This window comes from Macrosteles quadrilineatus, unplaced genomic scaffold (genome assembly GCF_028750875.1).
Source record: "Macrosteles quadrilineatus isolate MER2022 unplaced genomic scaffold, UCM_ALF_1.0 Scaffold_2__2_contigs__length_208266976, whole genome shotgun sequence".
Lineage (NCBI taxonomy): Eukaryota > Metazoa > Arthropoda > Insecta > Hemiptera > Cicadellidae > Macrosteles > Macrosteles quadrilineatus.
In genome coordinates this window covers 75,608,548-75,621,264 of record NW_026542595.1, presented here as the reverse complement: position 1 = coordinate 75,621,264, position 12,717 = coordinate 75,608,548, and the positions used below count along the sequence as shown (strand labels likewise).

Genomic DNA, 12,717 nt, shown 5'->3' with positions numbered 1-12,717 from the left:
TTTACAATATTCTCCATAAGAATAACATGGGAATTTTAAAATGTATATTTTTTCTCTCCGTAACCAATAATTGTACAAAAACAATTAAAAAGGAAGCTGACCGTACTCGTAGCAATCATGTACGCGACAGGCCTGTCTCTTGTTTTACGTGTTTTTATCGTGTTCGTGTATGTGTACAGTTTAACGACGCCAATTCAGGTGGATGTATGTATATCTGAGGATGGCATTTTGATGCCGAAACAGCTGTAATCTACAGAAACTACAGAGCTGTGACGAGGTATTTATATTATATTAGTTTCAATTTTTATTCAAATTAGAAATTTCAAGTTTTATTAAAATTGGATATTTCAAGTTTTATTCAAACTGAAAGAGCGGGAACTTCGACGCATGATTTTAACTTGAATCAAGTTTACAAACCCGATCCTTCAAGTTTGCAGATTTGACAAACCAAACTTATTTCAAGCTTGAATCAAGTATTTTTTCAATTTATATTTAGATTAGATAGTTCAAGTGTTATTCAAATAAGATGTTTCAATTTTTATTCAAATTAGAAATTTCAAGTTTTATTCAAATTAGATGTTTCAAATTTTATTCAAACTGGAAGAGTGGGAACTTCGACGCATGATATTAACTTGAATCAAGTTTACGGACCCATCCGAGCAAACTTGATTCAAGTTTGCAGATTTGACAAATCAAACTTGTTTCAAGCTTTAATCAAGTATTTTTTGCTATCTGGGATATTCCACAAGAACTTTGGACAGCCGCCATTTTTTAACGGATGAACCTTTTTTGACGCGGTTTCCGCCAAAGAACTCCACTTGACTAACCCTTTAAAACGATGTGCACATCAACCTATGCTTACATTAAAAATTATGTACCTACTCCTCATGGGTCGTCCCCTGGTAGAGGTAAAAAAATAATAACACTTGGAAAAAGTAGATTTCATACATGTAAGTTGATGTGAAAGGTTTGAATTTTCTAACGGATTTAGTTAAAAAGATATGAAACCGTTTCCAGACTTTTTGTCACCCTGTATATACACACATCTATTATATTATTAAAGTTATACAATCAAATTTTATGTAAACAGTTGAGTTAAGGTCATTTACCAAATAAAAATATAGGCATATGGCACATCAAAATGAAGCTTAGAGTGTGTAGATATGCCGAAAAGTATTGATATGGACGAATTTCCTAAGGGCTCTGCCCCACAGGCTGATTTCCAAAGGGCTACGCCTCGCATGCTTCCAATGTTTTAATGATTTGTAATTTAGTTAATGAAACAGCTGGTCAGTACAATGAACTGGTGTTTGTTTATTTATTCAAATCTATCTATATAATTTAATACGCTACATGAAACTTTGTCGGTTGAACTCCTTCGCCATTTCAAAACCGATTTTATCCATTGAAGTCTCATTGAAAAGAGCGTGTCGCGTAGATTTGCAAACTAGCCTTACTTGAAAAAGTCCCTTGGGCTCTGCCCCAGTGGCTTTGAAAGTTCCCATGTTATTCTTATTCGAAGAATACAATTGTTTACATTTTGATCAGCTGTTTAATTTAATTGCTCTTATTTATTGCTACGCCTGGCATGCTTCCAATGTTTAAATGATTTAATTTAATTTTGTTAATGAAACAGCTGGTCAGTACAATGAACTGGTCTTTGTTTATTTACTCGAATAAGATGTTTGCTTTGCTTTATGTAGATTGAGGAGGGTTATGTTTGGTTTTAAAGTGAGGTTGTATGTATGTTTTGTAAAGTATTGCTCAAAGTTTCATTTTTTAATTTATATAGTTAACTACATGTGAAGTAGCTTGACTAAAATTGAAGAAAATGGTAAAACATGTCATTCATGAAGCACAAATATGAAGCAATAATTGATGCTATTACTACACTAAGGTATGTTGTCATATTCTAAGGGATCTATTAACATCAAAAGTAGGGGTTTGAAAATAAATAGATTTATGCTTTATAAATCAGTTTTATTTTCAAACTAAATTATAGAGTTGCTGTACCGGTACTTTAAAACACACATCAGCACCACTTTATTAGCTCTCTCTAGGTCGCATTTTCTTCCCGTTGCAAAAGCACGGGTAGGTATAGCAACTTGTACATACATACCTCCTCTTTCATAGATCCTCTTTTATAGATTAGATACGTGAAGGTGATTTCTACGAAACACTACTCCTCTGATAATAATGGACGGATTTTTACAAACGATGTGTCAAAATTAATTATTTTTTGTGTAGACACCCCCTTTCACGAATTCATGTAATAAATTCGTCCTCGAGCTGTGCCACACAGGCCATCAAAATACCAATGTATTTCTCATGAAAAATTAATATTGTTTAAGCAGACGAATAATTTGTATTAATTACAGCTGTTCATAGTAAACACACGATACACACAAGAGCGTTCATTTTCAGTTTCGATAACTGGAATGGAGTGATTGATTAAATTATCTTAGAGTTTACTCTTTTAAAGTCATCGGAAATAATTATGACTGTTATTCATTTTGAAATAACACCTGTAATACTTTGCAATCACTCAAATTCGAGCAACAGGTGCACTAGTACTTATTTAATATGCAAGCGGGTTTTTTGTGACAATTGCTCCTCCGAAACTTCTGAACCGATTGACATGTTTTTGATGTCGTTGGAAAGAGCGTAACGTGAAGTTGTGCAGGAAACTTTTTTTTAGGGAAATTAGAGAGTGAGGCCCTGGGGGCCTTTAATGATTTGTATTTCTCTATAAGATTAACATGGGAAACAAACATTGTAATGAAACTCCAGCTGTTGCTAGAAATTAAAAGTGGGAAAAAGAACATTATCTTAATTGTAAACAGTCAATAAGTTTGCTAATTTAACAATTTGCTACAAAAATTTACTGACTTAGTTGAAAAGAAATATTTTCTATTTGAATTTGGGTTGGTGTAAATATTACAATGGAAAAAAGCGAGAGAGCCTGGATAATTTGATATACTAAAAAGAAAACTGAATTAACACTGTGCTGCATTTTTTAGTATCATTGAAAGAGCCAATTTGCAAACTTTGGAAACATATGGAAGTCATAGAACACCACCAAGGAGAAGAAATAGAAATAATTTTTTTTTTTAGAATTTATAATCGTTATTATGGACAACCTGTTATTCACGCCTACTTTCCGGCGCCCCGGCATGAGAGGTTCAATCCCCGATATCTCCTTCTCGTCGGAATCACTACTAGCACTGATCTCCAACTGGAGGGTCATCGAAGACCTCACGGCAAGTGATCATCAGTACATCGTTTTTGATATACTGGATGAACACCATAATCAAGCGCCCGTATCACGATCTGGGCCACGCCGATGGAATACGGACAAGCTGGACGTTGAGAAGTTCACTGACGTAATCTCACGGGGAGCGCTGGTGAATTCTGCTGCACCTGCTGACGCTGAGGCATTGGTAACGTCCACGATGGAACTGATTGTCTCGGCTTGTGATCAGGCCATGCCATGCAGGGGACACCGTCGCGATAAGCAAACTGTGTACTGGTGGACCTTAGAGATCTCGAACCTTCGGAAAGCTTGTCTAAAAGCCAGACGTGCCGCTATGAGGGCCAGAAGATTCCCGGATTTCGAGGCTAAGTCAGCGGCTTATAGGGCTGCGAGGAAAGCTCTCCGTCGGGCTCAGGAGCAAGGTCAGCTGTTGGAGGAGGCTTCAGGAAGATGTCGACTCTGATCCTTGGGGACTGGGCTTCAAGGTTGTGACCCAGAAACTCGGCGCCCGATCACCACCTTCCGTCATGGAGGGCACCACCATGGACGGGATCGTCACCGCCCTTTTTCCGTCTCATCCTCGGCGGCCTTTTTTCGGCGAGGTAGGGGACATTCCACTCTTTAGCATTAAAGAGCTGGAATCATCTGTCCTCTCCCTGAAAAATAGAAAGGCACCTGGTCCTGATGGTATTCCCAGTGAGGCTCTCAAGAAGGTATTCTCGGTTAACCCCCTCTTACTGCTGAGAATGTACAACACATGCCTGTGCAAAGGGGTTTTCCCAACTCCTTGGAAAAGGGCTAGGCTTGTGCTAATCAGCAAGGGGAAAGGTGACCCGAATATGCCGTCGTCTTACAGACCCCTCTGTATGTTGGATGCGGCCGGAAAACTTTTCGAGAAACTGATCCGCTGCCGACTGACGTCTGCCGTGGAAGCTGCCGGAGATTTGTCTCCTCGTCAGTACGGCTTCAGAAAGGGTCGGTCAACAATCGACGCGATATCCGAGGTACACAGAGCGGTAGAGCGTGCCGAGAGCTTCAATCATTACTCTCGCCGTGTCGTGCTTCTTGTTACGCTAGATGTCAAGAATGCTTTTAACTCGGCGAGATGGGTCGATATGTTGAGCGCGTTGAGGAACAGCTTCCGCGTACCAGCATATCTGTTGAGGCTGATCGAGGACTACCTGCGCTGCAGAACTCTTAATTACGAAACTAAAGATGGTTCGCGGACGATGGATGTTACTTCCGGTGCCGCGCAAGGTTCGATACTCGGCCCAGATTTGTGGAACGCTGCCTACGACAGCCTTCTGAGATCTGAGATGCCAGAGGAGACCTATTAGTTGGGTACGCCGATGACGTTGCAGCCCTCATTGCTGCACGCAACGTTGAGCTAGCCCAACTGAAACTGAACCAAGTCATGCGCGTTGTAAATGCCTGGATGACTGATCATGGTCTGACACTCGCTCTGAGCAAGACAGAGATCGTCATCGTCACGAAAAAACGGATTGAAACCATCGTTCCGCTACGCGTTGGGAACGTAGTTGTCCAAACCACGCGAACCGCCAAGTACCTCGGTGTCATGGTGGACAACAAGTTGAGCTGGAGGGACCAGATCTTCCGTAAGGCGGACAAGGCTGCTAGGAGTGTCGCTGCTCTTAGTAGGCTTATGGCCAATGTCGGTGGTCCCCGGTCCAGCCGTAGAAGACTATTGATGTCTGCAGTCCAGTCTGTGCTTCTCTACGGCTCTGAGGTGTGGGCAGACGCGCTTAACAAGGAGGCGTACAGGTCGAGGCTCGCACGAGTGCAGCGTCAGGCGGTACTCAGGGTCGCTTCCGCGTACCGTACGGTGTCCGAACCGGCCGTTTTGGTGATTGCTGGAGTTATCCCTGTCAAACTCTTGGCAGCGGAGAGGAAGGCAATCTACCAGAGACAAGGCTACATCGGAAAGGATGCTGCAAGAACGGAAGAGCGCTCCCGCACTTTTCAGATGTGGCAAGAAAGCTGGGAAAGGGAGACTCGAGGACGTTGGACTGCCAGACTCATTAGACAGGTCCAACCGTGGGTGGAACGGCGGCACGGTGAGGTTGACTATTACCTCACGCAGTTCTTGTCAGGTCACGGCTATTTTCAGTCGTACCTGGACTTGATGGCCAAAACGAATTCACCTGACTGCATTTACTGCCCATGCATTCCCGACGACGCGGAACACACTTTTTTCCGCTGTCCACGATGGGATATGCTTCGCCAGGAGGCCATCCAACATCTTGGGGTGCTGTCGATTGAATCGATTTGTGAGACCTTGTTGAAGGGTGAGGACAACTGGGACTGTTGGTCGCACTTTGTCCGGAATGTCCTTCAAGCTAAAAAGAACTATCTAGATCGGATCACAGTCTAGATTTTATAAGAAATAAACGGCTAGACACGGCGTAAGCCCCTCGGGTGTAGGCAAACTCGGCCTAGTTCTGATGAAGTGCGACAAGTGTTCCCAGGCTAGTGTCCGAAGAGTAGAGGAGGTTTTTAGTGGGTAGTCTCTGGGCCTTAAACCCGTTGGAGTCCCACACTACAGGCTAGCCACCTGTGTGCATAAATGCATTTTCCCACCTCTCCCTAAAAAAAAAAAAAAAAAAAAAAAAAAATTATGGACAACCTAATGCGGCTATGAGTAAGTAAGGCTGCGGCTCCACTTGCCGTAAATTGTCGCGCTGCAAATTGTAGCGCGCTACACGTGACAGTTGGTGGCTCCACTAGCAGCAGAGTACGAACTACAATCTGCAGCGTCCTCACAGGCACCGTGGCTCCACTAGCAGTTTAGTGTAGCGCGGAGGTCAACTTGGCCCAGTATAAAGCCGCAAATTAACATTCGTAGTGTTGTTATCAGTGTACTTTATCAAGATGACGCCGATCACAGCAGGAAAATGGTGGATTCATCCAATATTAAGCAACGGAAAGTCCGAAGGGATGTTCCACACATTGCATACTAAACTACAAAAGTATTCAGACAAGTTTTTTGAATATTATCAAATGTCCCAAAACTGGTTTGATTACTTAATAGAATCAGTATCAACACGTTTTAAGAAGGATACCAAACTAAAAGAAGCAATTGGAGTATAGGAAAGGCTTTCAGTGACATTAAGGTAATTTTAGTGTAGGTACTGGAATTTAACTAATTAATTTTATACAGTGAACCCTCACTTCAACAATCCTTGTTGTGTCGAATTACTCTATTATTATTATAATTATAATTATTATAATTATCTCTATTTCTATTCTATTTTATTTTATTACCCTCAGAAGTAATATTTCTAAGTAACCAATGTAAGGTGAACATCAATGAGTTTCGTGAGTTTTTGTTGTACCTATTACTGTAATAATAATCTAAAACAGCCATTATTAGCTTTTTATTATAGGGCTAATAATTATAACAATTGTACGACTGCTGCACTTAAAAACATTGAATGTTTTCACGTATTTGTGTCTCCAATCACTACTGTTTTACTTTATAATATAAAGTAGGAAACCCCTACACAACCTCTATAAAACAAGATTTCCACACTCCCGATGTAATAATTTAATAATTTATAATGTAATAACTTCACAGTCCAGTTCAGGCTCCATTGATTACAAATCAATCCACAAAAATAAAAAACTAAGGATACTAAAAAGTCGAAACTGATTGTAGCGTGTGTGTCTTGTCCATGTATGCCTGTCGGTTGTACGTGACTTGGCGCGGCACTACAATCTACAGCTAGTGGAGCCACCTGTTGGCTGCAAAATGTAGCGTGAAAATGGTCCGAGTTCCACTCCCGCGCGACGCAACATTCTACGGCGCGCTGTAAAATGTAGCGTGCTGCAGACTGACGCTAATGGAGCCACCTTCGTTTGATCGCTGCATTCCCATTTCCTCAACTGACCATCTACAATTTGCAGCGCGGCAATCTACGGCAAGTGGAGCCGCGGCCTAAGGCTTGTAGAAAACACTAAATCGGAACCAATTTACCAATTACCAGATATTTTTTAACATCTTATGAGGAAATATATTTACAAGAAATGTTGATTATATCGATCTATTATGTACATCTTGAGTATTTCCATAATCTTTGAGTCGAATATTTTAGTCATCAGAAATTATGACTGTTATTTGTTTTAAAATAATGCCTGTAATACTTAGCAATTGCTCGAATTCGAGCAACAGGTACACTAGTAGATATAAATAGCACATCAAAACACAGCTTATCTTTTGCCATTTTAACTTAACAAAGTCATTTTTTCCATTTATTGAAATCATAATCCTGCAAGTGATGTCCTTGTCCTAATTGGCATTCCTTTTTAGTCACTTGAAAATTCCATCAAAAACTCCTCCAGCATTACTTCAAGAATCACTTTGGTTTTTGGACAATTCTTAGCTTCGGTTCAAGCAAATCTGTGTGGTGACTTTGAAAAATCTCGAACTTCAAGTGGCTTATCAGAATAACCCCCCCCCCCCCTCCCAAGAAAGAGCCAAGGTAAAGCCACAGACAATATAATACTTAAAATGTTTACTGGTATAATGGTTTACTCCAGTGTCTGTGGTAAAGCTTTCAACAACAAAAGCTTACTGGCAAATCTCTTTGGACTTTGAGTTACTGCGACTCACACTCTTTAAACATTTGCTGGTTTACAAAGAGTTTTGCAGCACCCACCGATTATTTTTATAAGGTTTAAGCTTTAATTCTAAATAATTTAACCTAGTTCATCCATTGTTTTCCTTTCTGGAACAGCGCCATGCTGACCAAGGATGGAATGTGGTCCAAAAGTTTTTGCACAAGAATCACTATTTAAAAATAGTTATTTGTGCAACTAGTGAGAAAAGTGAGCAATTGACTCACTCGAGAGAAATCCTTACTCACGAGCCGTAGGTGAGTGAGGAATGGTTTCTCGAGTGAGGCAATTGTACTTTGAACTCGAGTTGCACATTATACTTTTCCTACAGTTACCACAAAACAAATAAATTGGTGAAGAAACATAACCTATTTTTACACAGAAGTGAACTTTTAATATAACATTTAATGTGAAGTGACAAATACAACAGTACAACAGCTGACCAGCTGATTTACAGCCAGTGCTGCCAACGTATTTCGCGCGCATACGACGTTGCCTGCATGTTACGCGCTCACTATTTCGTGCCTTCACGTTGCAAATCTGGAGTGAGACAAAGTAATTAGAGTGAGACAATGTTAACATTGTCTCACTGATGAGCGAATTGGCCACTTTGCTTTCTCAAATCAGTGAGAGAACATGTACATTGTTAGGTAACTGTAGGAAAATATAGTTTTCCACATCAAAATCTCAGTGTTAATAGCCTCAGGTATAATGTTTACTAAAATGGCATGGTTTATAATTGATGTTATAAGCACAGCTGTTCATTCATTGTTGCTTTACTTATTGTTTGACAACAAAAGAAAATTGGGATGCTCTCACTGCCTCACCCTGTAACTTATATTGAATTTGATATGTAGCGGATATTTGCCATACTGTACTTTAAAAAGTACCTACTTAAAATAATGCTGAGTGTACAATATATTTGTAAGTTTATTAGTGCTTTAAATATTGTTATCTTAATGTTGTTACTTTACATAAAGGAAGAAGTGGATACACTATAACCTACTTTAAAGGTACTGGTACCTAAGAAAAGAGTTGCATGGTAGTCGAAAGCACACAAAAAGTTCACAACACAATAAACTTGATATTTCACCCCTAGTAGCTAGGGGCTTCTTCAGAAAAATGAAGAAGGAATAAGTACCTTCTTCCTTAATGTATTCCTAAGCCAAGTGCCTTTTTCTCCAAGACTGACCATTAACTACTTTAGTACTGTAATTGTTACTAAAAAATATACATAGCCAATCTCATCACAAGATGTTTATCCTTACCTTATCATCTTTCTTCAGTTGTACTTTAAGGTTTGGATTTGTAGGCCTGCAAGGTATGTTTAAAACCTCCGACATATAAACTTGAATAAATTTTTTTTCTTTTGGTAGTGCTAAATATTGCTCAGGATCTGGAAACGTAAGATGATGAAATACACCTGATGCAAAAGTTCTGCAATCCAAGCGATGTTCATATGCTTGTTTGATTGATCAAAAAGGTTAGAATTACAACAAAATTAGTCATGCTTTAAACCACGTGCAGTTCACACCAGAGCTGCGCACAAAAAAATCCAGTTTGAAACAAGAATCGCGCTCTTGGTGTTTGTACAAAGACTCACAAAAATCTGATGCTATGGCAGTTTTTGTGTTTACCGATACACAAACAAATTTATACTTTTAAAAATCTGTGGTCCTCACTACTTTATAATGGTATTGGCTTAAAGGAAAATGTAGATGACATTCCTCACACGTGTTTCAACCTATTCAAAGCACTTATGTGGTAATGTTGGCTGAACAATGGTTTCAAGGAATCATTTAAAGATTAACAACTCAAAAACACAAGAACTTCTTATACAATGTATGTGGCACTACACTGACTGAGTTTGTGGTAGGAAATCTTAAAGAAGGCGAGAGCGCAGACCAGTGGCGGGCATGCGGTGCGGGGGGACCCACAAGCTAAAGGGCCTTTACCAGGATTTTTAGGAAAATTTTATTTCGTCCTGGCCCGCGAGGGCCTGTCCTATGTCCCCCTATCATAACAATATTTATATGAGTACTAAACGAACTTCAACCAGGACGTGATTGAGCCATGCAAACGGAACGAGCTCATCTTGAAAATAAACTAGCATTGACATAAAACCACATTAGGACAGGACGACGTCTGTTGGGCCAGCTAGTAAACCTATATAGGAGGCAAGAAACAGGTAACCTTTTTACAACAATTAAAAATGAGTAACATTTAGCATTATTGTTTTGCTTTGGAAAATGTTGATTTATAATAGAAAATGCCAATTTTCAAGGCGAGACGAGTTCTGGCCTACAAGCTTGAGAGATCTAGCACAAACTACAAAATCAAGCTTTTACGACCGTGAGGACTTCGCGACCACCGAACGTGTATGTGAGGATTACGCCCTTGCAATTTAAATATTGACGCTTTTGCCGATGTCGACGAGAACATTACCCGGAGGTGATGATGACCATGTCCATACGTCCATACGACCCACAGGAGACATTTAGGATTTTGCTGCGATAGTGAAAGACGATATTAATGTTTCCGTGACCGTGCAGGATATTCAAGACTTTAGCTATCACAGATGATGATGATGACTTTTCTTTTACCACAGGAGATATTTATGATTATGATGATTGCGGAAAAAGATGATACTTCCGTCACCGCGAGAGATACAGGGTTAGGGACTAGTCCGCGATCTCAGGAGACGGTGATAATGTTTTTGTAAATGCGGGAAGTATTCATGATTTTGCCACTGTCACTGAGGAAGATGATAATATTTCCATGACCTATGAAGATATTCAGGAATTTGCCGCGATCATGGAAGTAGATAATTACGCCTCGATGCCACGGGACATATCGTGCCAAGCCCAAGTGCAAGTTTAGGTGGAAATACCTGTGATAATGTTTTTAAAGATTATTTGGGGGAGAGGGGCCTGGTAAACAACTGGCGGGGGGCCCGCGGGTTCTTATCGCCTCCAATGGTGTGACGTTAGTATGCCGCACCACAAACTCAGCAAGCATACTGCCCACTGTTGATAATGCAATATTTTGTTTATGTTACTGACAATGCCAACTGCTCTTAAGTGGCTTGACAACAATAAAGACTTTAATAACGATTTTTTCTTTATTATAATACATACCGGTACTATTGACATAAAGATAGATGCTCTGGGTCTTTGCTGACTCTCTTCCCTCATGTACAGGGTAGCATGTGTAGTAGCCAGTGTCCAGGTAGTAAGCTCCTCGTATAGTCAGAGTGGATACATACTCACCATCTAACATCTTCTCTAACATCACATCTTTCACCCCCATATCCTGTTAAACAAACAATAAGGCACTGAAATGTTAAAAATGATGTAATTGCCAAATTAAATTAATTCATAGAACCGTTGAATATTCAATAATGGTTTAAAATAGTTATGATAAGTTAGAGGATTTTATTATAACTTTACTAACTGATCTAAATCAACCCAAATGGCTATACATTACATATAACATGTCTTAAATGAAGTCAAGATTTTAGATTAAAGCTGTTGTTTATCAAGAATCTGCAGATTAGCTGAGGTAGATTGTATTTTTATTCAAGTAGTGTGATATAACATACTAAAATTATGATTAAAGATATTCATAAAAATTATTAGGTAAAAGAGTATTATTCATTAATTGTTTCCTATATGCCATTTAAAAACAAATTTATAGAATAAATAACACGTTCAAGGTTAATTTAACCAACAATGTAAATGATAATAATACTCGATTTTTAATGAACCCTCCAACATATAAAATGCTTAAGAAAGCATTAAATTTCATAATTATCTGAGGTTTGTTTATTGTTTGAAATATTAAGGATCATGATCAAGCTCCCGTCAAAGCCAAGTTCAATTCTGAGACCAATGTCACTCTTGTTCCTTAAATTATATCCACTATTTTTAAGCCAGTTCCCACCTATAAGGCCTAAATTTGCCTCGTCACAGTGTTGAGAAAAGTAGTGAAAGAAACTAACTCAAAAAATATAAATCAGAGATGAGATGTCTCTGGTCTCAATTGTCAACCACTATTGAAGTCTATGCGAATTAACGAATGTGAATGGGGAAAAAAGTCAGGAAATAGAAAATGTGCACAAGGCATGGAGGATGTTCGGAGGTGGTCTTATTTAGGCCCCGGGTACGATACGAGCGGCGAGCGGTGGGTGGCGAGCGGCATTGAGGTTGGCCACGATACGTCTGAGCGGCGAGCGGCGAGCGGTGGGTGGCGAGCGGCGTTGAGGTTGGCCACGATACGTCTGAGCGGCGAGCGGCAGCAAGCGGCACCGCTCAGCGGCGCTCATGGTTCCAAGTCAAAACCGATTTTCGCAAAAACGCCGCTCGCTGCTCAGGTGAGTCATGCTTCAGTTCGGCCTAAAATGACAGAAAACAGGAGCAAACATGCGATACGGGTCGATACTGAGGTGCAGTCCAGGGAATGTTTGTGGAATGACCAGCATGGGAGTTTTAAAACACTTCAGTCGCCAGAAAAGTATGGAAAAAATTAGGGTTAAGGTTTTCCCTCTTACGTGCCGCTCAGGTTGCCGCTCGCCGCTGACAGATGACCCTTTCTGCATACACATTTGTCAACTAACTGGCAACATTACTCAACAGGTATTGACCCCTTTCTGCATACACATTTGTCAACTGACAACATTACTCAACAGGGATTGATCCCTTTCTGCATACACATCTGTCAATTAACTGGCAACATTACTCAACAGGTATTGACCCCTTTCTGCATACACATCTGTCAACAGGCAACATTACCTACTCAACAGGGATTGACCCCTTTCTGCATACATATCA

General features: G+C 40.0%; 1 protein-coding gene across 1 annotated transcript in view; it reads right to left on the bottom strand.

The window, feature by feature from the left end:
- LOC128984438 (vascular endothelial growth factor receptor 1-like) overlaps positions 1-12,717 on the bottom strand; it is an 82,182-nt gene that overhangs the window by 56,515 nt on the left and 12,950 nt on the right. Inside the window, exons 6-7 of the mRNA XM_054403758.1 lie at positions 11,026-11,200; positions 9,157-9,284 (exon numbers count right to left, since the gene is read on the bottom strand). Coding sequence (XP_054259733.1) covers positions 9,157-9,284; positions 11,026-11,200 — 303 coding nt within the window. The remainder of the gene's footprint in view (positions 1-9,156; positions 9,285-11,025; positions 11,201-12,717) is intronic.